Source organism: Eleutherodactylus coqui, chromosome 8 (genome assembly GCF_035609145.1).
Source record: "Eleutherodactylus coqui strain aEleCoq1 chromosome 8, aEleCoq1.hap1, whole genome shotgun sequence".
NCBI classification, from domain to species: Eukaryota; Metazoa; Chordata; class Amphibia; order Anura; family Eleutherodactylidae; genus Eleutherodactylus; species Eleutherodactylus coqui.
In genome coordinates, this window is record NC_089844.1 from 21486605 (window position 1) to 21514544 (window position 27940).

General features: G+C 51.1%; 1 protein-coding gene across 1 annotated transcript; it reads right to left on the minus strand.

Moving 5' to 3' along the window:
* LOC136577447 (secretin receptor-like) lies at nucleotides 1-27890 on the minus strand. The gene is made up of 13 exons (XM_066577340.1): nucleotides 27824-27890; nucleotides 22289-22385; nucleotides 13533-13640; nucleotides 11362-11465; nucleotides 10299-10396; nucleotides 8875-9007; nucleotides 8133-8286; nucleotides 7995-8055; nucleotides 7849-7918; nucleotides 7301-7392; nucleotides 5056-5194; nucleotides 4143-4184; nucleotides 1-689 (listed from the first exon to the last, which is right to left on the minus strand). The coding sequence occupies exons 1-13, from the start codon at nucleotides 27863-27865 to the stop codon at nucleotides 507-509; spliced, it is 1323 nt and encodes a 440-aa protein (XP_066433437.1). The 5' UTR covers nucleotides 27866-27890; the 3' UTR covers nucleotides 1-506.
* Nucleotides 27891-27940: the final 50 nt, after the last annotated feature.

Genomic DNA, 27940 nt, shown 5'->3' on the forward strand with positions numbered 1-27940 from the left:
ACTTTTTTATTATAGCATTGCACTATGTGCGAATAATAACATGTATAACACTGCGAGTGGCGCTGTCACGGCGGACGACACGCACCACGGCACAGGTGATGGATGCTTCTTGGTGTCATGTGAGTCCCTGTTGTCTGGATTCTGCCATGTTGACCTCCGGCTCCCCAGGACTCCTCAGCCTTTTAATCAAGGACCGGCCCGGACTTGCTGCGGACTTCACAAGCAGCTTAGAAGAATCTGTATACAAATCCTCAGACTAATTAACCCTTGCCGCACAGCGGAGTACTCCTCCCCCAACCCGCAGCCATTATAAGAGATAATACCATGGAACTACAATACTCTGTCCAGTCACCCCCAGGGTCTCAGGCTGTAGAAGGCTCAGACCCCTCCCTGGCCGAAGCTCTTCGGAGCTGGTCTGCACCGGCCATACAGTCTCCGTACAGACGGACGCGGACTGTCTCTTTTTGCAGCGGGTCAGTGATGGCAGCGTCCTGCCTAATGTGACATCATATGAGACTGCTCGTCAGGGTGGAGCTCTTCTTCATCTCCTCCTGACTGCTCCGGCTGAGCGGAACCACCTGTGTCAGGTCGCTGCCGCCGTTACTCAGAGACGAGTGCTTGTTCTGCCGCAACCAGAAGTATTTCCTCAGGTGATATCTGCGCCACTTCCTCTGGATCTCAAACTGTACCTGGAGGGGCCAAAAAGAGCGACGGGTTGTCATACAGTGTAGTATATACTGTGACTGTAAATCATGGTGTACGACGATATATCACAATCTATGACCATTAGCGCAGTAAGGCAATCCCACACTGTGATATACACTGACGTGCCAAAAGTCACGAGACAGGAACTAATATCACACAGGACTCCTCTAGCTCAGTGAAGTGCAGCCACTCAACGTGGCATTGATTCCATAAGTGAATGGAAGACATCTGGAGGGCTGGTGAGCCGCCCACAGCTCCGAAGTATTCGTAGGGACACGATCTTAGGCGTGAAAGGATCTCCCCGTCACATTTCTTAAATACTTGATTCGGTTCATGAGTGGTGAACGTGCCAGCTGCACCATAATAGATCTCTTTAAAAGGCCCCTCCAACCAATTCCAGGGAACTTGGGCCTGATGGCACGGTGCATTATCCTGCTGCAATATCCCATCGTTGTGGGGGGACATGAAGTCCATTAAAGGGGATTTGTCATAGAAAAAAAATTCTATACTTCCCTATTCCTCCCCAGTTAGACTCCTTACCGCATCTTCTCCTCACTTATCTTCTCCAGTCCAATGGGTCAACTCACTGCAAGCTGTCCAGATCCTCTTCTTGTTATGAAGCCTGCAGGTCACTGAAGGTCACATCCTTGTGCTGTAATGGTTACTGGCCAGGAAGGAATGCTGATCTATGGCAGAGACAGCACGCATGAGCAGTCTCTGCAATAGCTCGGCACTCCCTGCTAGGCTGTGAACTGTGACGGAACGTATGTTGGCCGGCCGGAGACTGCCTGTGAATGTATGCAACATCACAGGAAGCAGAAGAATCAGCCAGCTGGAGGTGAGGTGACCCCCTGGGACTGCAAGAGACAGGAGAAGATCGGGGAGAAGATGAGGTAAGTAGTCTGACTGGGGAGGAATAGGTGAGTATAGAATTTTTTTCTTTTTGATGACAGAACCCCTTTAATGTCACCAAGCAGTGCAATGTAGCAGTCACCAGTCAATGATATGTTTAGGTGGACCAGTGGACAAAAACCCATGCCATGAGAACCCCACACCAGTAATAATAATAAAAATAATCTTTATTTGTATAGAGCCAACTTATTCCGCAGCGCTTAGTATGAAACCACCACCAGCTTGTACAGTGCCTTGCGGACAACTGGGGTCCAAGGGGTCTTCGTTACACATAAACCCTACCATCAGCCTGAAACAATTGGTATTGTAACTCATTGGACCACACAATATGTTACCAGCCCTCTAAAGACTAGTTACAACCTCACAAAGCCAGTGTTGCGTCCTCAGGACGTGCAACCTCAATAATACAAACAAATGGCACAACTGTGCAAAGGAAACATAAAACTAAGGGGAATTCTCTCCTTATCGTCCCCTAACCCGGGAGGGGGCCCTGCCTACTCGGCGGACTGATCGCGCTGACAAGTGCGGGCCCGCACACGTGCCTAGGCCACTGATAAGTCCCTGTAAGGGAGCCCTAGCACAACAGAAAGGCAAAACAGGAAATTAAACAAAGCATAACAGAACTTAGCTAGGAGCTTCAGCCAAGGTGTGTTCCTCTGTCGCTGTCCAAAGGTAACTGAAGGATTGACCAGCACAGGAGATCATGCTGGCACTGTTTAAGTAGGAGCCAAGCTACTCAGCACAAGGTGCTGACTGACGTTACTCCTGCAACTATCACGCCCCTCAGCTCCAGGAGAAGCAAGGGCACACCCAAAACCTGGTCTGGCCTGCAAGCCCGGTGCAGGCCTCAGAACGGCTGCAACAGCCAAGTGAGGTGCTGTGTCCGATGCTGTGGTGGTAACAGAGGCCTCTGGGGGATCATCTGCTCCCATATCCCACGGAAGCTAAAGAACGCTGCGCTGACCTGCGAGATCTGCGCGTGGGGTCACCTGCACTGACCTGCGGGGTCTGTGCGTGGGGTCACCTGCGCTGACCTGCGGGGTCTGTGTGTGGGGTCACCTGCGCTGACCTGCGGGGTCTGTGTGTGGGGTCACCTGCGCTGACCTGCGGGGTCTGTGCGTGAGGTCACCTGCGCTGACCAGCGCGTGGGGTCTGCTGTACTGACCTGAGCATGGAGTCTGCTGCACTGACCTGCAATTCTAGCCAGACGGCGCCAGTCATGATCATTAAAGCAGACGTGTGCGGCCACTGTGCCGGCAGTAATATCTTCTATTATGTATTCCCGGTACACACGTAACATTGCACAATTTCAAAAATGGAATGACCCATTCATCTGGCACCCACCAGCATGCCTCATTTTGATAATTCATGTCGCCTTGCCATGAGCACATGGGACAGTGTTCACCCTCACAATATAACCCCTCCCAACTTATACAAGTGGGAGAGTTCCCAAGCATCACCTAAAATAAATGCCACCTCATCAGTTTACATACCACTATCCCATGACTTTTGGCGCATCAGCATATAGTCATACACTGTACAATGTAATTGTTCTCAGCGAGAGAAACCAAGTCATCTTGTAGATGTGAGACCTTTTAACCCTTTCCAATCCAATGTCGGGCCTGCCCCGATATCATAATTTCCCTCCACAGCTCCGATGTCGGGGCAGGCCCGACACTGCAGTGCAAGAGCGCATCTGCACCCGATCATCAGACACATCGGGTGCAGATGCACTCCTGCAATGATCCTCATCGAGGACCCCCGAGGTGAAGGCAGAAAGGCGAGAATTCTCGCAGCGGGACCCGACCGGAGTGTCTGCAGAGAGCAGTGCAAGCACTCACCTCTCCCGCGGCCCCGACTCTTTCATGTGCCGGCAGCCGGTGAGTGATGTTTCTGTGCGGGGCTCTGAAATTTGTTTGCCGCGCGGCCAAATCACATCCGTCTGCATACGATTGCGTTTGTTAACGCAATCCTATGGCAGCTTCCAGGGGTGGAAATTCCGCGGGAAATCCCGCCGCGGAATTTCCGCCTGTCTGCAGGCGGTCATACTGCGTTGCAGTCTGATGTATTGTGACATATTGCGATATATTGTAACTAGTGATGAGCGAGCATACTCGCTAAGGGCAATTACTCGATCCAACATTGCCCTTAGCGAGTACCTGCCCGCTCGAGAGAAAAGGTTCGGGTGCCGGCAGCGGGCAGAGAGCGGCGGAGGAGAGCCGGGAGGAACGGAGGGGAGATCTTGCTCTCCCTCTCTCCCCCCCGCTCCCTCCTGCTCACTGCCGCAACTCACCGCTCCCCCGCACCGGCACCTGAACCTTCTCTGCCGAGCGGGGAAATACTCGGTAAGGACAATGCTCGCTCATCGCTAATTCTAACATTATTTGCACTAACAGAAGACATGGCAGACTGATCTCATTGTGATGTGCAGTTTCTTTCCCGTTCTCCACTGACCACCTGTAAACCCGGCCCCCGATGACTATACCGACACCCCGTCCCCTGTGCTGGAGGTCAGGACTACTTACCTCACCATTCAGGAAGCAGTAGAGCACGGCGACCACAAAACCCTGCAGGAAAGAGCAAACAATATATCAGCCGGCCGTGTGGATGAGAATGTGTAGGACTACTACACCCAGCAGACATACACCCAGCAGACATTCACCCCCTCCTGCACTGCTGACAGTCACCCCATTATTTTATAGGATCCCACTGTACAGTTCAGCCCAATTATTGAGGGATCTGTTTTTTGGCCCCGAGCAAAGCTGATTCCGGATGAGAAGACGCATCAGAAACCTCAGTGGTGATCGCTGGCGTTTGGAGACATAAGGGCACGGCTTGGGCACAGTCTAGCTGTTAGCCGTCACAGAACTAATTGGGGTATCTTCACCAGAGGGGGCACACAGGAATCACTGCCACCAACCACCAGGGGGGGGGGGCACACAAAGGGGTCATCCCCACCACCCGAGGATGGGGGGGGGGGGGACACACACGAATCACTGCCACCACCAGAGGGGGCACACAGGTGTTATCCCTACCACCCGAGGATGGGGGGGGGGGGGGGGGGGGGGGGGGGGCACACACACGAATCACTGCCACCACCAGAGGGGGGCGCACACAAGGTGTCATTTCCACCACCAGAAGGGGCTCACATAAAGGAAGGTCATCCCCACCACTAGAGGGCATGCACGCAGAGGGAGATTATTGCCACCACCAGGAGATGCACACACAGGGGGTCTATCCCCACCACCACAGTGGGCACACACAGGGATTATCGCCAGCCCCATAGGGCACACATTAGTAATAGTGGATAATGGCTGTAGCCCTTGCACCGTGCTGCTCTGCTCACACAGAGACCCCTCTAACCTGATATGTGTACCCCACTGTATACGCAGATTTGGGGTGCAACAACCTCGGATGATTTTTGAGATCTGTGATCACCTGGAAAGAGCCGAGAGCCAGCTCGAAGGATAAGCGGATCTTCACTGTACCGCTGCTCACATCCTCCGGGAAAAAGGCGAAGATGATGTAATGGACCCCGAAGAGCGGGATAAGGAGGAGGGTAGATCTGGCCAATCTCCTGCAGAAACCAGACAAGACACATGAGTGCTGCGGGGGGCCACTGATCCTGAGGGCCACCCTTCTCTGTCTGCCACCACAAGGCTCCTGCCACTTCAATCCCCAACTCATGTTTCACCTGATCTAATTAATAAATCCCAGGAACCATAAACCGCCTGTCAGAAGGATACGGACCAGTCATATTGGCTTCTGGGAAGCTGAGCGACAACCAGGATGGCCACCATTAGCACTTCAACAGGCCCCCCCCCCCCTTTCCTGAAGTCCTGATTGACCGCCTAGTCATAGACGACAACTACATGTGCAGTGATATCACTATAAGGGAGGATGGGGGTCATCTATACTATAGGACCAAACTGCATTCCTATGACATCACTGGGAGGAATGTCGCCTGTGGAACAGTGCTGCAGCTCTTTCTATGACATCACTATGGTGGGGTGTCATCTGTAGGTCTGCGCTGTGCTTCGCCATATGACATCACTATGAGGAGGCTAACATCTGTAGCGCTGCACTGCACCTCTTCCTATGACATCACTATATGTGTGTGTGTGTGTGTGGGGGGGGGGTGACGTCTGTAGCGCTGCACTGCACCTCTTCCTATGACATCACTACATGTGGGGGGGGGGGGGAGGGTGACGTCTGTAGTGCTGCACTGCACCTCTTCCTATGACATCACTACATGTGGGGGGGGGGGAGGGTGACGTCTGTAGTGCTGCACTGCACCTCTTCCTATGACATCACTACATGTGGGGGGGGGGATGGTGACGTCTGTAGTGCTGCACTGCACCTCTTCCTATGACATCACTACATGTGGGGGGGGGGGGGGGGAGGGTGACGTCTGTAGTGCTGCACTGCACCTCTTCCTATGACATCACTACATGTGGGGGGGGGGGTGACGTCTGTAGTGCTGCACTGCACCTCTTCCTATGACATCACTACATGTGGGGGGGGGGGGGTGACGTCTGTAGCGCTGCACTGCACCTCTTCCTATGACATCACTACATGTGGGGGGGGGGGAGGGTGACGTCTGTAGTGCTGCACTGCACCTCTTCCTATGACATCACTACATGTGGGGGGGGGGGGGGAGGGTGACGTCTGTAGTGCTGCACTGCACCTCTTCCTATGACATCACTACATGTGGGGGGGGGAGGGTGACGTCTGTAGTGCTGCACTGCACCTCTTCCTATGACATCACTATATGTGGGGGGGGGGGGGTGACGTCTGTAGTGCTGCACTGCACCTCTTCCTATGACATCACTATGTGGAGGTGTTTATAGTGATGTCATATTAACCCTTTCCAATCCACTGTCTGACATCTTCCAACATTCTGATTGAAGGCTGTGCAGCTCCAATGTCGGAAGATGGCCGGCAGGGTATTCTTACTGTATATTACTGGCCTCTCCAGCATGTCCCATACTGCAGTACTGGCTCTAGCCAGCAGATGGCATCATTGTACAATGGCAGAAAGAGAAAATTCCCCTAGGAAACCCTGAATCCAAAATTGGATTGCAAAGGTTTAATAAGTGCAGTGCAGTCCTACAGAGGATGTCTTGTCAATGGGACTGCTTTGCACGTCTTCCTATGACATCACTGTATAGGGTAGCATCTGTGCTTCTTCCTATGACATTATTATGAGTGTTTTGTCATCTGTAGGACTGCACTGCACTTCCTCCTATCATATCACTATGGGGGTGTAATCTGTAAGACCGTGCTTCTTCCTATGAGTGCTATGTAGGGGATCGTTTTTTAGGACCGCACTGTGCTTCTTCCTATGACATCACTGTGGTGGGGCATGGGGGAGAGCATTTTGTAGAACTGCACTTCTCCCATTGGCATCACTATGGTGGGGTGTCATCTATAAGGCTGTGCTTTGCTTCTTCCTATGACATTGCTATTGGGGGGGTGCCTTCTGTAGGACTACACTTCTTCCTATGACCTCACTGGGGGGAATGTCATCTGTGGGACTGCACTGCACTTCTTCCTATGACATCCCTATGGGGGCAGATCTGGTTAATGACATCCGCAGAGATGCAGCAGTGCAGTCTGCACCTTAGTGAACCCCGATACTGGAGACAAGGACACGGGTCACCCCACGATCGGTCGAACTCACTTGTATTGGTTTAAGTCTCTTCCCCAGACGTCGGATGTCCTGAGCTTCTTCATGAGAATCCGAATAATTCTCACAAACAGAATGAAGTTTATCTGGAGAAAACACAAAAAGTGTGAGTGCGGGACGTGGCAGTCCCCCAGCAGTGTGAGACGTGGCTGCCCCCCCAACAGTGCAGAACGTGGCAGCCCACCGGCAGTGTGGGATGTGGCTCCCTCCCCCCCAACAGTGCGGGACGTGGCTGCCCCCCCCCCAACAGTGCGGGACGTGGCTGCCCCCCCCCAACAGTGCGGGACGTGGCTGCCCCCCCCAACAGTGCGGGACGTGGCTGCCCCCCCAACAGTACGGGACGTGGCTGCCCGCCCCCAACAGTGCAGGACGTGGCTGCCCCCCCCAACAGTGCAGGACGTGGCTGCCCCCCCCAACAGTGCAGGACGTGGCTGCCCCCCCCAACAGTGCAGGACGTGGCTGCCCCCCCCAACAGTGCAGGACGTGGCTGCCCCCCGAACAGCCAGGTGTTTTCATATGGGAGAGTACAATGTGTAACTTACAAATATGGACAGGATGACGGGTCCGCGGATTATCCACCACACGCTGGCGTTGGAATTAATGTTCCAGCATCTGAAAAAAAATCAGAAGGCAATATGAGAGCCGGTGATCAGGGCCCAGCGCTGCAGCTTACAGCCGGGACACTCACAAGGTGTTCTCATACAGCTGCCGGCATACGGACCAGGCGATGATGAAGACTAGAGGCGACCCTGTAATACACAAAGTGGGATGAGCGGGGGTCCAGGTTTCCGAAATCAGCCCTCGCCCTGCGGCACGGTGCACTCACCCCACCCCAGGGTCATGTACCAGCAGAAATACTTCCACTCGGAGAAGAAGGAGACGACGAGCAGCGTGTGCAGGTAGAGCCCCTCCACCAGCAGCCAGCTGTAATTGGCCATGCTGCAGTAATGGAAGAAGATCATGACGAAGTGACATTCGTTCTGCGGAGAGAACAGCGCAGAAGACCCTAAGTCCACGGGGAAAATCAGGCCCGCCGCGGATTCTCCACGCAGAATCCCACAGCGGGTCCCTCCTTTCCTGCGGACATGAGGCTTAAAAATAAGAATTACTCACCTGTCCGGACGCTGCAGCTCTGCCCTCCGTCGCGGCCAGATCTTCTTTCTTCGGCCCGGCGGATGTGGTCGCATGCACCGTGCACTCTTTTTTTTTTTTTTTAAGTCCTGTTTTCACGCGCCGGAGAGCAGAAATTCAGCTGCGGGTGTGCCGCGGATCCGGACAGCTTCCATAGGCTTCAATAGAAGCCTGCGGGAGACCCGCACTAAAATGGAGCATGCTGCGGGTGTTTTCCTACACATGCAATCCGCGCCTCAGGGGAAAATGACATCCGCAGGTATTTAATTACCTGCAGGTGTCCAGTGCATCCCTATGGGGCGCTGATCCGCTGCAGATATGTCCCTGTGGACATGAGGCCTAAGAATGTCTGTCCGTGGCAGGTATATATATATATGGACAGTGCAATCTGCGGTTTGGCCCCTCAGTGGTTATCTTACCTCCACAGTCATCCTTACCAAGTAGACGTCGCAGTGGTTGGCGTCATCTATGGAGAAGAGTACGGCGTCCTTGATGAAGACGGTCAAGGAGCGAAGAATAAACGAGGAGAAGAGGTTCATGTGGATGTAGTTCCGTGTACAGCGCAGCCTCCTGCGTAACGTGACAGGAGCATAAGAGCAAAGACTACACACTGCCCCAAGAGGCCCTGCAACAAGACCCTAAACATGTACTAAATATCCATTATATACTACACAGATGTATCATTCCCCTCCTGACCCCAGGAGCTCACAATCTAATCTCCCTATAACACACAATGTATCACTCCCATCATCCCTGACCCCAGGAGCTCACAATCTAATCTCCCTATATCACACAATGAATCACTCCCATCCTCCCTGACCCCAGGAGCTCACAATCTAATCTCCCTATCACACACAATGTATCACTCCCATCATCCCAGATCCCAGGAGCTCACAATCTAATCTCCCTATCACACACAATGTGTCACTCTCATCATCCCTGACCCCAGGAGCTCACAATCTAATCTCCCTATAACACACAATGTATCACTCCCATCATCCCTGACCCCAAGAGCTCACAATCTAATCTCCCTATATCACACAATGTATCACTCCCATCCTCCCTGACCCCAGGAGCTCACAATCTAATCTCCCAATAACACACAATGTATCACTCCCATCATCGCTGACCCCAGGAGCTCACAATCTAATCTCCATAGCCCACAATGTATCACTCTCATCCTCCCTGACCCCAGGAGCTCACACTCTAATCTCCCTCTCTCACACAATGTATCACTCCCATCATCCCTGACCCCAGGAGCTCACAATCTAATCTCCCTATAGCACACAATGTATCACTTCCATCCTCCATGACCCCAGGAGCTCACAATCTAATCTCCTTATAGCACACAATGTATCACTCCCATCCTCCATGACCCCAGGAGCTCACAATCTAATCTCCCTATAGCACACAATGTATCACTCCCATCATCCCTGACCACAGGAGCTCACACTCTAATCTCCCTATAGCACACAATGTATCACTCCCATCATCCCTGACCCTAGAAGCTCACAATCTAATCTCCCTATAGCACACAATGTATCACTCCCATCATCCCTGACCCCAGGAGCTCACAATCTAATCTCCCTATAGCACACAATGTATCACGCCCATCATCCCTGACCCTAGAAGCTCATAATCTAATCTCCCTATAACACACAATGTATCACTCCCATCATCCCTGACCCCAGGAGCTCACAATCTAATCTCCCTATAACACACAATGTATCACTCCCATCCTCCCTGACCCCGGGAGCTCACAATCTAATCTCCCTATATCACACAATGTATCACTCCCATCATCCCTGACCCCAGGAGCTCACAATCTAATCTTTTGATCTTGCACAAAGGTGCTACTCACCTAAAGGACAGCAGGAGAACGAGGGCCAGGAGGAGGGTGCTCAGTGACGTTCCATATCCTACTGTGTACAGAGTCTTCAGATGCATATAATAGTCCTGCTGTAATACAAAACATGAAGAGCGTCGGTATAAAGCATATAGTAACTGTAATAAAGCGCTGCGGAATAAATTGGCGCTATACAAATAAAGATTATTATTATAATGTAAGAGTTAGGTGATGTAGTATATTACTGGTATAGTATGTATCGGGTTGTAGTATATATCGAGTTGCAGTGATGTAGTATATTACTCCTGTAGTATATATTGATGTGTGGTGATGTAGTATATTACTGGTATAGTATATATCGGGTTGCGGTGATGTAGTATATTACTGGTATAGTATATATCGGGTTGCAGTGATGTAGTATATTACTGGTATAGTATATATCGGGTTGCAGTGATGTAGTATATTACTGGTATAGTATATATCGGGTTGCAGTGATGTAGTATATTACTGGTATAGTATATATCGGGTTGCAGTGATGTAGTATATTACTGGTATAGTATATATCGGGTTGCAGTGATGTAGTATATTACTGGTATAGTATATATCGGGTTGCAGTGATGTAGTATATTACTCCTGCAGTATATATTGGGGTGTAGTGATGTAGTATATTATTAGTGTAGTATATATCGGGGGTTCAGTATCGTACCTTGCGGTATATTGCTTCACACCACAACCCTAATCATTTGCATATCTGCCTGAGATCTAACGGTTTCTCAAGTTTTACGGCAAAAGTCCAACTCCTGCTCGGTGCTTGATTTTTTTGAGTGTGTATTACAGCTGTAGTGCTGTAGTGCAGTGTGACCAGCAGGTGGCAGTAACACGTTAATAACTTCTTCCAGATGTAACATTTCAGACCGCACAGCTGACACTCACTTATAGGTAAGACTATTACAAATGTATGGGATTGTACCCCAGATTTACCAGAAACAATTCCAATGGCAGTGTTCTGCCCCCGCGGGTCCTCCTGCCCCCCAGGACATAACAGGGTGTGCAGGAATACCCTGTTACCGTTACTCACCACATCCTTGTGCTCCGTGTCGTTGGCGTTATACTCGCAGGCTACGCCTATCGGGGGGAATATCGCTGACCAGCCGTTTTCTGTACAGTTCCGATTCACCGTGCCTGATAGAGAGGAGCATATACAGCAGTGACTAATTAGAGTTATGTGCGCACACTCTACAGCGGGGGGCGCTCTCCCCGATCTGCTGCACATAGCTGAGCTGGGGTGGAGACGGAGTTAATAATAATGTCCGAGCTGTTCTGGGGTGGCTCTTGGTTTATATGTGATATCCTGGGGCTTAGAGGATAAGACCGGCATCACCAACCCGCTCAGATACATCTCCTGGACAACCGAACCAAATATCATGTGGGAGCTCACTGTATACAGGTTAATAAACCGGTGACTGTATATATCTGTATACAGTGAGCTCCTCCTAGTGGGGGTTGTATATATCTGTATACAGAGAGCTCCCCTAGTGGTGGCTGTATATATCTGTATACAGCGAGCTCCCCCTAGTGGTGGCTTTATAAATCTGTATACAGCGAGCTCCCCCTAGTGGTGGCTTTATAAATCTGTATACAGCGAGCTCCCCCTAGTGCTGGCTGTATATAGCTTTATGCAGGGAGTTCCCCCTTATGGTGGCTGTAGGCACAGAGAATGATACCAGTAACCCTTCGTTACACGGTATGGCACCAGGCTGTACCCCCCTGTTCCCTGCAGTAGACTGTACCCCCCCTGTTCCCTGCAGCAGACTGTACCCTCCCCAGTTCCCTGTACCAGATTGTACCCCCAGTTCCCTGCAACAGACCATCTAGCAGGCACACCTTGCGGGGCTGTGATGTCCCCGTGGATGTGGCGCTTCCTGCAGACGCAGCGTCTGGTGGATATGTAAGGAATGTGACAAGGAAAGTCTCTGTGTGAGACGTAAGACATCTGGAAGTACAGGAAGGCCCCGTGCACGTCTGTGGGTGCCAAATCCCAGCTGTGTGCAAGAGGCTTAGGCTGTGCAGCTGAGCGGCCCCTCAGCTTATAGGGCCCGGGGCAGCTGCTATGGCTGTAATTGCACACATGGGACTAGAAATGCTGCACCTTCCTCCATCACGTGGCAGCTACACCAGCACAGGGCTACAAGCCGAAGAGTATAAGGTGTAGCCGGGGCGGCACAGAGGAGAAGCCCCCATCTGGTACCACTTGATGCCACCATGCATGCCCAGCTTGAGCAAGGGGTTGCGATCCGTGTTGTCCTCAGTCTTGTATCTATAATCCAGTGTCCGACCTCATCCAACATTGAGCTTTCCCCGCATAGTTCCGATGTCGGGCGAGGTCCGACACGTTTCTAACACGATGCAGTACAGAGCTCCAATGTCGGAGCCAGTTCTGCATATGTAAATATGTATAGTGTATACATTATCAGAACTGGCTCCGACATTGGAGCTCTGTTCTGCATAGTGTAAATATGTATAGTGTATACATTATCAGAACTGGCTCTGACATTGGAGCTCTGTTCTGCATAGTGTAAATATGTATAGTGTATACATTATCAGAACAGAGCTCCACTGTCGGAGCCAGTTCTGCATATGTAAATATGTATAGTGTATACATTATCAGAACTGGCTCCGACATTGGAGCTCTGTTCTGCATAGTGTAAATATGTATAGTGTATACATTATCAGAACTGGCTCCGACATTGGAGCTCTGTTCTGCATAGTGTAAATATGTATAGTGTATACATTATCAGAACAGAGCTCCACTGTCGGAGCCAGTTCTGCATATGTATACACTATACATATTATATATTACACTATGCAGGACAGAGCTCCAAGCTAAAAATATACATATATTTACCGGACTATTACAAATGATCTTCCCGATGTGAAACACTCATAACTCATGTTAAATTTGCTAATAATACATCATCCTGACGGGTCATTTTTATGTGTTTCTGTTGAGTAATTCCAAGGAATCTACAATGTGCTTTCTCATGCAGAATAAATAAGGGCGTGCGGGTGGCAGGGAGGTTGGCCTGGTAAGGGTTAATGCTGTATGTCCCGAGGAGAAGGAATATCCACCTAGGTGACGCTGCCAACCAGGGCCGGGGCCCCACTCTGCAGATGCTGCATATATGGCGTATATACCCCAGCTCACACTGTATACATATATGTGTCATGTATGCTCTCCGCTGCACTCACCGTTGATTCCTGAAATGAGCTGCAGGACCACCGGACACGGGATGGAGACGGTACGACCTGATGGGGTGGGGGGCCAGCAGCTGAGGTTATCCCACAGCCCTTCACAGCCTACAACACAGAGCAGTGCAGAGTGTCACATACAAGGTTATATATATATATATATACACTACAGGGTATCATATGTAGTATACAAACCGTGCAGGATGTTACAAACAGGGTATTATATGCGCTGAATATCACATATTCTATATATACAGTGCAATTATATATATATATATATATACACACACACGCAATATGCAGAGTGTTGCATATAGTAGACGCACGCTGCAGGGGGTCACATACAGGAACGTGCGAGGCTGACATAACTGTTCTGTGTCATAAGTGTGACTGGGGATTCGGGGACTTTAGAAGGGTAACTTGTATTTAATTACTGCTTACCTATGTGAATTTTTGCACGTATTACCGCATTGTTCGCTCTCGTGGACGCACCGCCGTTTTAGAGAGGGAAAATAGCGAAAAAATTTTTAGACCTCACCCAGGGACAGCGCAGGGGACGGAGCAGAAGGAGCAGCAGAGGTCTGAAAAAACGGAGCTCCGTGTCACAGCGGCGCTTGTGTGCGGCAGGAGGAAGGGAGAATGCCGCTTGGTGGAGGCGGGGAGCAGCAGCAGTTCCCGCCGGTGCTCACCACCAATCAGCAGCAGGTATGGGCAGCAGTGGGGAGGAGAGAAAACTGCTAACTGATTGCGCTAACTAAATCATGGTTGCACATTTAACTCATGATCGCGTGAACAAATGACAATTGTAACAAAGTTTTGCAATATTCGCTCTATAGGGCGCCCCCCCCCCCCCCCTCCGCTTTGGAGGGGAAAAAAGTTTGTCTTATAGAGCGAAAAATACGGTACTTTCATCTAATCTACCTGTTTAATCCACATTTAGAATGAGCTCCATGATTGACAATGCCGGCCGGTGTACGTCTTGTGCCATGCATGCCGGCCGGTGTACGTCTTGTGCCATGCATGCCGGCCGGTGTACGTCTTGTGCCATGCATGCCGTCCGGTCTACGTCTTGCGCCATGCATGCCGTCCGGTCTACGTCTTGCGCCATGCATGCCGTCCGGTCTACGTCTTGCGCCATGCATGCCGTCCGGTCTACGTCTTGCGCCATGCATGCCGTCCGGTCTACGTCTTGCGCCATGCATGCCGTCCGGTCTACGTCTTGCGCCATGCATGCCGTCCGGTCTACGTCTTGCGCCATGCATGCCGTCCGGTCTACGTCTTGCGCCATGCATGCCGTCCGGTCTACGTCTTGCGCCATGCATGCCGTCCGGTCTACGTCTTGCGCCATGCATGCCGTCCGGTCTACGTCTTGCGCCATGCATGCCGTCCGGTCTACGTCTTGCGCCATGCATGCCGTCCGGTCTACGTCTTGCGCCATGCATGCCGTCCGGTCTACGTCTTGCGCCATGCATGCCGTCCGGTCTACGTCTTGCGCCATGCATGCCGTCCGGTCTACGTCTTGCGCCATGCATGCCGTCCGGTCTACGTCTTGCGCCATGCATGCCGTCCGGTCTACGTCTTGCGCCATGCATGCCGTCCGGTCTACGTCTTGCGCCATGCATGCCGTCCGGTCTACGTCTTGCGCCATGCATGCCGTCCGGTCTACGTCTTGCGCCATGCATGCCGTCCGGTCTACGTCTTGCGCCATGCATGCCGTCCGGTCTACGTCTTGCGCCATGCATGCCGTCCGGTCTACGTCTTGCGCCATGCATGCCGTCCGGTCTACGTCTTGCGCCATGCATGCCGTCCGGTCTACGTCTTGCGCCATGCATGCCGTCCGGTCTACGTCTTGCGCCATGCATGCCGTCCGGTCTACGTCTTGCGCCATGCATGCCGTCCGGTCTACGTCTTGTGCCATGCATGCCGTCCAGTGTACGTCTTGTACCATGCATGCCGTCCGGTGTACGTCTTGCCCCATGCATGCCGTCCCGTCTACGTCTTGCGCCATGCATGCCGTCCGGTCTACGTCTTGTGCCATGCATGCCGTCCGGTCTACGTCTTGTGCCATGCATGCGGTCCTTGATCAGCCGGCTGCATACTGGATGAGATGTGAGCGGGTTGCACATTTGGAAGCCCGGATCCTGGATCTAAAGGCGCAGCTTGCAATACGGAGATGCACTGGCAACATGGAAAGGAGTTTGCTGCTCACTGAGCTGCTCTCACTGGGGTAGAGGCGGGGGTGGATGGTAGTTTGGAAGAGCAGGATGAGCAGGTAGCTAGGTGGGTAACAGGAGGAGGGATAGAGGGAAAAGATCCAGGGAGGCTAGTCCTGACCTGGCACACCCCAACAAGTTTGCAAGGTTGGCAGATAAGGGGGATGCCATTACAGGGTTAGCACTGCTGCAGCACGACATGCCCTCTGACCGCCAGGTGGATGACTGCTCCAGAAAGAAGGGGAAGAGGAGTGCAGGGCAAGCTAGACAGGTCCTGGTAATGGGAGACTCAATTATTAGGGGGATAGACAGAGCAATCTGCCACAAAGCCCGGGATCGTCGAAGGGTGTGTTGTCTTCTTGGCGCTCGAGTTCGACATATCGCGGATCAGGTTGACAGATTACTGGAAGGGGTTGGTGAGGATCCAGCGGGCATGGTACACATGGGCGCCAATGACAAAGTTAGAGATTGTGGAAGGTCCTTAAAAACTATTTCAGGGAACTAGCATGTAAGTTTAGAGCGAGGACCTCTAAAGTAGTATTTTCTGCAGTACTACCTGCACCACAAGTCACACCAGAAAGGCAGCGGGAGGTTAGGGAGGTAAACAAGTGTTGGTGCAGGAAGGAGGGGTTTGGGTTCCTGGAGAACTGGGCAGACTTCGCTACCAGCTACAGGTTCTACTGTAGGGATGGGCTGCATCTTAATGGGGAGGGGGCAGCTGGTGGAGAAGATGGCTAGAAGGTTGGAGGAGTGTTTAAACTAGGGACTGGGGAAAGGGCGACCAGAGGGATGGGGAAAACAGTGACCTGGGACTAAGTAATGGAAATGAAGGTGGAGCAGTGGGAGGGGTTAGTACAGTTCGAACTGGCAGAATAGTTAGTAAGGATAGATGTAATATAAAAACTAACCAAAGCCAAGAAGTCTGACCAATAAAGTAGACAAACTAAAAGTAATAATGTCTGAGGAAAACTACAACATAGTGGGAATAACGGAGACCTGGTTGGATGAAAGTTGTGATTGGGCAGTGAACTTACAGGGTTACAATCTGTTCAGAAGGGATCGTAAAAAACAGAAAGGGGAAGGGCTTGTCTTTATGTAAAATCCTGTTTAAAGCCGATATTACAAGAACATATACGGGAGGGAGATGAACAGGTAGAATCTCTATGGGTAGAGATACATGGAGGGAAAGACAACAATAAAATCCTCCTAGGGGTTTTCTATAGATACCAAATATAACAAAAGCCACCGAAAATCTATTACTGAGGCAAATAGATAAGGCAGCAAATTACAATGAGGTGATTATTATGGGAGGCTTTAACTATCTGTAAAGCCGTAACCTGCGGATCTCATAAAGGTAACAACTTTTTTGTCAGTTACTAAAGATAATTACCTTACCCAATTGTACAGGACCCGACTAAAGGGGCGGCCATTTTAGGCTTAATATTAACCAACAAATCAGAGAGAATAACAGGGGTGCAGGTTGGGGGGACCTGGGAAATAGTGACCATAATATAATACAATGTAACTTGTCCTTCAAGAGAGAGTTTTATAGGGGAGCTACGAAAATACTAAACTTTAGGAAGGCCAAGTTCGATCAGCTTTGTGATGCCCTAAACCTGATTTACTGGGATAATGTCCTCAAAAATAAGAGTACAGGCAATAAATGAAGGGCGGTTTCAAGTCACAAAGCCATAGAAGAATTTGGGAATATAAACTTATAACAACTTTTGACACTTTCAATGAGGATTAAATTATTCACAAGGACTTATGCATGAATGGGCGGTATGAGACATCTATAGCACAGATAACACTGCTGGCCTGGTGACCCCTAAACAGTAATTCAGAGACCCTAAAACCTTCACTCCATTATCAGTGTCTGGTTGAAAATCTTTGTTTCCCTTGCAGTATTCTTTTAAGTGCAAACCAATCACATCCATGTCTGTGCCTTGTCATACGTATGTGTGTATAAATATGCATGCCTCTTCGGATCTATTTCATGTAAGCCTGAAGAAGAACCCTGCGTTGGTTCGGAAGCTCGCATTAACATCATGTATTTTTGTCAGCCATTAAAAGGTATCATATCTACAAGATTACGTGGTTTCTCTTGCTGAGAACAACAATAAATGGGAAACATTTAAAAACATCCTAAATACTTACTGTGAACAGTTCATACCTTAAAGGAACAATAGACTTAGTAATAGAAGAAGAGCAATATGGCTCAATAAAGGGGGCCATAAACAGCAAAAATAAAGCGTTTAAACTACTAAAACAAGGAAGCACTAAAAACCTATAAAAGAAATAAATAAATTATGTAAAAATCTGATAAAAGAAGTAAAGATGGAAACAGAGAGACTTATTGCCAAAGAGAGTAAAACTAACCCTAAACTAAGAGATTTCTAAGAGTTTCTAAGGGTTTCCAAGAGATGCCATCCTGGAGGACCTCAAGGAAAATAGCTGTATAACTCTGTATCAGCGGGTATATGAGGGGTCGCTCCTGTCACACCAACCTGATCAGCTTCTACAAGAAGGTAAGTTCTATACTGGACCGGGGAGTCACTGGATATTGTTTATCTGGCTTTTCCAAAAAATTTGATACTGCGCCACATAAAAGGTTGGTATTAGAGCTGAGCGAGCGTACTCGCTAAGGCAAACTACTTGAGTAGTGCCTTATGCGAGTACCTGCCCACTCGTCTCAAAAGATTCGGGTGCTGGCGGAGGGCGGGGAGCGGCGTGGAGAGCGGGGAGGAACGGGGGGGGGGGGGGGGGGGGGAGATCTCTCTCTAACTCTCCGCCAGCACCCGAATCTTTAGAGACGAGCGGGCAGGTACTCGCAAAAGGCACTACTCGCTCGAGTAGTTTGCCTTAGCGCGTACGCTCGCTCATCTCTAGTTGGTATATAAAATGAGAATACTTGGTCTGGGGAGAATGTGTGTAAGTGGGTAATAATACTAATAATAATAATAATCTTTATTTGTATAGCGCCAAACATATCCTGCAGCGCTTACAAAAACAGGGGGATACAGAAAGACAAAAGTACAAAAATCACGGTTTCATAGTAATCAGTTGATGGAAACAGTAGCGGTGAGGGTCCTGCTCCAACGAGCTTACATACTACAAGTAATGGGGAGATACAGAAGGTAAAGGGGCTGGAGATGTGCCCGGTATGGGGAGGTGGAGAGTGAGGGATTCCATACACAAACAATGGTCAGACATTAGGCCGTAGTGGCTGAATCGGTATGACTGCAGGGGGCGATTGATGGTGGCTAGCAGGGGTTGCAGTCAGTAGGTCAGGGAGCATGTTATCAGGCGATGTACAGAGGGGTTTGGTTTAGGGTATATGGTATGCCTCCCTGAAGAGGGGTGTTTTTTTAGAGCACGCCTGAAGTTTTGTGTGTCATGGATTGCCCAGATAGTTTGGGGTAGCGAGTTCCAGAGGATCGGTGCTGCTCTGGAGAAGTCATGCAGGTGAGAATGAGAGGTTCAAATAAAAGTGACATGTTAGCAGAGCGTAGAGTCCAGGTTGGGTGATGGATTTGTTACCATGCAGGGCGGCGTGGGGTCCCGCAGTTGGCACGCGTCGCTCCGGCGTCGGCTCCGGCGTCCTGCAGCTCTGGGGTCGGGGCTCTCCCGGCGGCGTGGGGCGGCCGGTGTGCAGCGGCGTGGGCGTGTCCTCCATCCTTCTTAATCAGCAGTGGGAGGAGTTGCCTCCTCCCACTCCCCACCCATGGGCGGAGTCTTGTAGTTAAAAGACTGGCAGTGATCTCAGCTCACTGCCAGTTATTAGTTCTGTCAGCCACTAGTCAGTCCTGTCTGCAGTTCTGCTCAGTCAGTTCCCTAGCTTGCTTGTCAGTTTCCTTTCCCAGCTTTGCATTGCTCAGTATTTCCTGTTTGGTCATTCCATCTGCCTTTCCTTGTCGGCACTCTGTCCCCCGGTAGTTCGTTCCATCTAGGTAGTCGCCAGGTCCCTAGCCAGAGTAGGGACCGCCGCCCAGTTGTCCGCCTGGGGTTAGCCAGGTTGAGGCAAGTAGGCAGGGGCAGTGGGGTGCGGGAAGTTCAGGGCACCCCATCTGGCGCTCGGGGGGTCAGAGTGCCGTAACAGGATTGAGATGAGGGAGGTAATGTAGGGCAGCGCAATGCTATGGAGGGCTTTATGGATGAAGGTAGCCAGTTTAAATTGAATTCTGTATTTAACGGGCAGCCAGTGCAGTGACCAGCACAGGGCAGAGGCGTCCGAGTAGCGGCTGGACAGGAAGATGAGCCTGGCTGCCACATTCAGGATGGATTGGAGGGGGTAGAGTCTGGCACGGGGGAGGCCGATCAGCAACGAGTTGCAATAATCGAGCCGGGAGTGGATGAGGGTAAGAGTAAGCATTTTAAGCGTATCAACGGTGAGAAAAGAGCGGATTCTTGCGATGTTCTTGAGGTGCAGCTGACATTTTCGGGCCAGAGATTCGATGTAGGGGGTAAAGGAGAGATCAGAGTCGAATATGACCCCAAGGCAGCGGGCGTGCTGGGAGTTATGGTGCCACACACATAGTAACATAGTATGTAAGGCCGAATGAAGACAATGTCCATCTAGTCCAGCCTGTCTATCCTCCTGTGTTGATCCAGAGGAAGGCAAAAAACCCCAAGGCCAGAAGCCAATTAGCCCTTTTGGGGGGAAAATTCCTTCCCGACTCCCTAATGGCAATCAGACTGTTCCCTGGATCAACCCCTAATAGTTCCTACCTGCCTGTATACCCGGATTGACACTTAACCTAATATTTATATCCTGTAATATACTTCTTCTCCAGAAAGACACACTGAGATGGAGATATCAGGATGAGGTCGGTTAGCAGGGGGCGGAAACACCAGGAGGTCAGTTTTTAGAGAGGTTTAGTTTTAGGTAGAGAGAGGACAGAATATTAGAGACAGCGGACAGTTGGTGAGGTTTTGGAGGAAACCTCCTGATGGTTTGTCCAATAGGGGCTGTGTAGATAGAGAAGAGGACCTATGTATCCCACTTACGGCAAATACCCATACTGCCACTTAACTGGTGCCGCTGCTACTAATGCCACTGTAGACACTGGTGCCGCTGCTACTAATGCCACTGTAGACACTGGTGTCACCCCTGCTACCACTGGTGTTGCAACTAAACCACTATGGCTAAGAGCCAGGATTATATGGCTTGAAACACGCAAGCTCTCCCATTTTTACCTTCCTCTTCCCGCTGCATTGCCTATTAGAAGATGCAATCAAAACTATTTCTGAGAGTTCTGTAAGTCCTGCTGCTCCTGCTGCCACTACTGCCATTGGTACTGCTACCGTGGCTGCCACCGGTGCCCCTGCAGTCGTCATGGTTTCCGACCATCTCATTCCTTTCATGAGATTCTATTTTGCTCATATTTGAGCCCAAACTCCTCTATCACCGAAGCTGCCCATTTTATGTATGTGACCCTGGAGGTTACCGCAGGTGTCGCTTCTGTACATTCATAACTGTCCACAGTATTCCATGTGTGGTCTGACCAGTGACTTGTAAAGAGGAAGGACAATGTTCTCGTCATGTGGCCCTAGACCTCTTCTGATGCCCCCTATGATCCTATTTGCCTTGGCAGCAGCTACCTGACACTGGTTGCTCCAGTTAAAGGAGATGTCCCGAGGCAGCAAGTGGGTCTGTACACTTCTGTATGGCCATAATAATGCACTTTGTAATGTACATTGTGCATTAATTATGAGCCATACAGAAGTTATAAAAAGTTTTATACTTACCTGCTCCGTTGCTGGCGTCCTCGTCTCCATGGTGCCGACTAATTTTCGCCCTCCGATGGCCAAATTAGCCGCGCTTGCGCAGTCCGGGTCTTCTCCTCTTCTCTATGGGGCTCCGTGTAGCTCCGTGTAGCTCCGCCCCGTCACGTGCCGATTCCAGCCAATCAGGAGGCTGGAATCGGCAATGGACCGCACAGAAGCCCTGCGGTCCATGAAGATAGAGGATCCCGGCGGCCATCTTCAGCAGGTGAGTATGAAGACGCCGGACCGCCGGGATTCAGGTAAGCGCTGTGCGGGTGGGTTTTTTAACCCCTGCATCGGGGTTGTCTCGCGCCGAACGGGGGGGGGGGTTTAAAAAAAAAAAAACCCGTTTCGGCGCGGGACATCTCCTTTAAGCTTACAGTTAACTAAAACCTCCAAGTCCTTCTCCATCTCAGTATCCAGTGGTTTCCCTATTTAGTGTGTAATGGTGACATGGATTTCCTGCCCGTGTGCAGAACCGCACATTTATCACTGTTAAACCTCATTTGCCATTTTTCTGCCCCCAACGTATCCAGATCCCCTGGCAGTCTCCTTGCATCTTCTCTCGTGTTACTTTACATAGTTTTGTGTCATCTGCAAATATTGTTATTTTACTGCACAATCCTTCTATCGGGTCATTAATAAATAAATTTAGAGAGAGCAGGATCCAATACTGCCCCCTGTGGTCCATTAATAACCCCCTCTGCTTTCTACCACTGAGCCAGGTACTTACTCCATACATAGAACACTGCTGGGGCGTCAGCAGCTGCCACTCACCTTCAGAGGCATTGAACTGGGCCAGAGACTCCGCACACATCTCCTCCTCCTTCCTCATCACCTCCATTAGGTCACACAGTATTTGAGCGCCCCCCATCTGTGAGGACAAGAAACACATCAAATACAAGAAACTGTCCAAAGTGAAGAAGTCTCAAGGCAGGCAGGAGGCGCTCGGGTCCTGCAGCGGATCCGTAGGCAAAAACACAAGGAACTGAAGAAGAAAACACATCTACAGTCCTGAGTATAGAAGATAATCAGCTGCAGAGTGACGGCAGTCCCATGCAACACCGAGAGATAGCACCCCACATGTATGTGCATACTCACCATCCATATATATGTATACACACATATAGGTATATACATACAGACACCAACTATCCCCCTCATATTATATATGCATATACTCATTATCCCCCACCTTATATTACTGTATCTGACCCCTGGCCATCTTCACTTCCACCACATCCCGGGGCAGATCTCCGCTCTAGAGCCGTTTCTGCACTAAATCAAACCATCTGTCTCCTATTTATAGCGATTCATTCTATAACTACAGCCAATGATATCAACATTAGTATTCAGGGACATGGAAGACTCATCAACCAGATCCCCCTAACGCTCCCTCCAGTTTTTCTCCCCCCATCATCCAGTTCCCTACAGTATTCTCTCCCATCATCCAGCTCCCTCAAGTATTCTCCCCCATCATCCAGCTCCCCTGCAGTATTCTTCCCCATCATCCAGCTCCCCTCCAGTATTCTCCCCCATCATCCAGCTCCCCCCCCCCGTATTCTCCACCACTATCCAGCTCCCCTCCAGTATTATCCCCATCATCCAGCTCCCCCCCCCGTATTCTCCACCACTATCCAGCTCCCTTCCAGTATTCTCCCCATCATCCAGCTCCCTTCCAGTATTCTCCCCATCATCCAGCCCCCCCCACCAGTATTCTCCACCATTATCCAGCTCCCCTCCAGTATTCCCCCATCATTCAGCTACCCCCAGTATTCTCCCCCATCATCCAGCTCCCCCCAGTATTCTCCCCCATCATCCAGCTCCCCTCCAGAATTCTCCCCCATCATCCAGCTCCCTCCAGTATTCTCCCCCATCATCCAGCTCCCCCCAGTATTCTCCCCCATCATCCAGCTCCCCCCAGTATTCTCCCCCATCATCCAGCTCCCCCCAGTATTCTCCCCCATCATCCAGCTCCCCCCAGTATTCTCCCCCATCATCCAGCTCCCCCCAGTATTCTCCCCCATCATCCAGCTCCCCCCAGTATTCTCCCCCATCATCCAGCTCCCCTCCATTATTATCCCCATCATCCAGCTCCCCCCAGTATTCTCCACCATCCTCCAGCTCCCCTCCTGCATTCTCCCCCATCATCCAGCTCCCCCCAGTATTCTCCCCCATCATCCAGCTTCCCCCAGTATTCTCCCCCATCATCCAGCTCCCCCCAGTATTCTCCACCACTATCTAGCTCCCCTCCATTATTATCCCCATCATCCAGCTCCCCCCAGTATTCTCCACCATCCTCCAGCTCCCCTCCTGTATTCTCCCCCATCATCCAGCCCCCCCCCCCAGTATTCTCCACCATTATCCAGCTCCCCTCCAGTATTCTCCCCATCATCCAGCTCCCCCCAGTATTCTCCCCCATCATCCAGCTCCCCCCAGTATTCTCCCCCATCATCCAGCTCCCCCCAGTATTCTCCCCCATCATCCAGCTCCCCCCAGTATTCTCCCCCATCATCCAGCTCCCCTCCATTATTATTCCCATCATCCAGCTCCCCCCAGTATTCTCCACCATCCTCCAGCTCCCCTCCTGCATTCTCCCCCATCATCCAGCTCCCCCCAGTATTCTCCCCCATCATCCAGCTTCCCCCAGTATTCTCCCCCATCATCCAGCTCCCCGCAGTATTCTCCACCACTATCTAGCTCCCCTCCATTATTATCCCCATCATCCAGCTCCCCCCAGTATTCTCCACCATTATCCAGCTCCCCTCCAGTATTCTCCCCATCATCCAGCTCCCTCCAGTATTTTCCCCTATAATCCAGCTCCCTCCAGTATTTTCCCCCATAATCCAGCTCCCTCCAGTATTCTCCCCCAATCATCCAGCTCCCTTCAGTATTCTCCCCCATGATCCAGCTCCCTCCAGTATTCTCCCCCATCATCCAGCTCCCTCCAGTATTCTCCCCCATCATCCAGCTCCCTTCAGTATTCTCCCCCAATCATCCAGCTCCTTCCAGTATTCTCTCCATCATCCAGCTTTCTCTAGTATTCTCGCCCCATCATCCAGCTCCCTCCAGTATTCTCCTCCCATCATCAAGCTCTCCACAGTATTCTCCCCTCATCATCCAGCTCCCCTCGGGTATTCTCCCCCCATCATCCATCTTCCGCCATCATCCAGCTCATCCCAGTATTCTCCCCTGTTCATCCAGCTCCACCCTGTATTCTCCCCCCAGTATTCTCCCTCCAGTATACTACCCTATCATCCAGCTCCTTCTAGTATTCTTCCCCCATCATCCAGCTCCTTCCAGTAGTCTCCCCCCATCATCCAGCACCTTCCAGTATTCTCCCCGCATCATCCGACTCCCCCCAATGTTCTGCACCCATCATTCAGCTCCCCCAGTTTTCCCTCCATCCTCTAGCTCCCCCCAGGCATTCCTCCCATCATTCTGTTATGCTCGGCATTCCCCCCCCTCCCCCCTCCAGCTTCCGCGATTATCCAGCTCACCCCAGTATTCTCCTCCATTACCCAGCTCCCAATAGTATTCTCCCCCATCATCCAGGTCCCCATCAGTATACTCCCCTATCATCCAGCTCTCCACCAGTAATCTCCCTCCATCATCCAGCTCATCCCAGTATTCTCCCCTCATCATACAATTCCCCTCACTATTCTCCCCCATCATTCAGTTCTCCTTAGTATTCTCCCCACCCCATCATCCAGCTCACCCCAGTATTCCCCCATTCTACACCTCACCACAGTATTCTCCACCATACTCATACAGCGTCCAACAGAATTTTCTCCCCCAGAACCCAGCTGCCCCCAGCATTCCTCCTATCATTCAGTTCCCTTCAGTATTCTCCCCCATCATTCAGTTCCACTCAGTATTCTCCCCCCATCATCCAGCTCACCCCAGTATTCCCTCATTATTAATCTTACCCCAGTATTCCCCATTCATCAACCTTACCCCAGTATTCCCCCCCCCCCCCATCATCCAGCTTACCCCAGTATTCACAGATCATTCAGTTTACCCCTGGATTCCCCCTGAACATCCAGCTCATCCCCGTATTCTCCCCCCATTATCTAGTTCCCTCCAGTATTCTCCCCCATCATCCAGCTCCCCCCCAGGATTCCCTCCATTCTCTAGCTCCGCCCAGCATTCCTCCCATCATTCTCCCCATCATTCAGCTTCCGTGATTATCCAGCTCACTCCAGTCATCCAATTCACTCCAGTATTCTCCCCCATCACCTAGCTCTCAACAGTATATTCCCCATCATCCAGATCCCCATCAGTATACTCCCCTATCATCCAGCTCTCCACCAGTAATCTCCCTCCATCATCCAGCTCATCCCAGTATTCTCATTTCCCCTTATAGTTCCTCTCACTATTCTCTGCATTATTCAGTTCCCCTTAATATTTCCCCCCCCCCTTAATCATCCAGCTCACCCCAGTATTGCCCCATTATACAGCTCACCACAGTATTCTCCACCATACTCATACAGTGTCCAACAGAATTTTCTCCCCACATCATCCAGCTGCCCACAGTAATCCTCCCATCATTCAGTTCCCTTCAGTATTCTCCCCCGTCATTCAGTTCCCCTCAGTATTCTCCCCCAATCATCCAGCTTACCCCAGTACTCCCCCATCATCCAGTTTACCCCAGTATTCCCCCATCATCCAGCTTACCCCAGTATTCCCCCATCATCCAGCTTAACCCAGTACTCCCCCCGTCACCCAGCTCACCCCAGTATTCCCCATTCATCCACCTTACCCCAGTATTCACCGTCATCATCCAGCTTATCCTCGTATTCTCCCCCCATTATCTAGCTCCCTCCAGTATTTCCTCCCATCATCCAGCTTACCCTAGTATTTTCCCCTCATAATCCAGGTCCTCACAGTATTCTCCCCCATCATTAAATTCCTCTCAGTACTCTCCCCCTATCATCAAGCTCACCCCAGTATTCCACCATCATCCAGCTGCCACCAGTATTCCCTCATCATACAGCGCATTATGGTATTCTCCCCATCATCCAGCTGCCCCCAGTATTCACCCATCATTCAGTACCTTTCAGGATTCTCCCCCATCATTCACTTCCCCACAGGATTCTCACTCCATCATCCAGCTCACCCCAGTATTCCCCCCATCATCCAGCTCACCCCCGTATTCCCACCATCATACAGCTCACCACAGTATTTTCCCCCATCATCCAGCTGACCCCAGTATTCAACCCCATTATCTAGCACACCACAGTATTTTCTCGTCCTCGTCATTCAGCTCCCCAGAGTATCTTCGCTCCATTATCTAGTTGCCCCCAGTATTCTAACACCAAACTCCCAACAATATTCTCCCAATCATCCAGCTTTCCACAGTATTTTCTCCCCTCATCATCCAGCTCTCCTCAGTATTCCCCCTCATCATTCAGTTCCTCTCCTTATTCCCTCCAACATCAAGCTCCCCCAGCATTCTCCACATCAATCCAGCTCAACTCATTTTCCCCTCCATCATCTAGCTCCCGCCAGTATTCTCCCAATCATCCAGCTCCCCTCCAGTATTCTTCCCAATCATCCAGCCCCCACATCATCCAGCTTCCCTCTATTACTCTTCCCCCATCATCCAGCTCTCCTTCAGTATTTTTCTCCTATCAGCCAGCTCCCCTCCAGTATTCTCCCCCCAACATCCAGCTCACCCCAGAATTCTCCCCCATCAGGCAGCTCACCCCAGTATTCTCCCCCATCATCTGGCTCCCCTTCAGTATTCTCCCCTCATCATCCAAGCTCCCTTCTAGTATTCTCCCCTCATCATCCATCTCCCCTCCAGTATTCCCCCCCATCACCCAGCTCACCCCGGTATTCTCCCCCATCATCTGGATCCCCTTCAGTATTCTCCCCTCATCATCCAGCTCCCCTCCAGTATTCCCCCCCCCCCCCATCACCCAGCTCACCCCAGTATTCTCCCCCCATCACCCAGCTCACCCCGGTATTCTCCCCCATCATCTGGATCCCCTTCAGTATTCTCCCCTCATCATCCAGCTCCCCTCCAGTATTCCCCCCCCCCCATCACCCAGCTCACCCCAGTATTCTCCCCCCATCACCCAGCTCACCTCTGTATTCCCCCCCATCACCCAGCTCACCCCGGTATTCTCCTCCCATCACCCAGCTCACCCCGGTATTCTCCCCCATCACCCAGCGCTCCTGCTCTCAGTAGTTGCATTAGTTTTGCTCCCTTCCCCGGGATTCCTGCTTTCAGCACCGGACCCAGATGAGACTCGTTCTTGTCTCGGATCCCAGGACTACAACTCCCAGCATCCCCCCCATACTCACAGATGACAGGACAGCGAGGACTGCCAGGATCAGAGGGTCCATGATGAGTGCAGCTCCCTGCCGGCGGTCATCAGAGGTCTGCACCGAGCGGGCACGGAGAATGAAATGCGGGAGGCT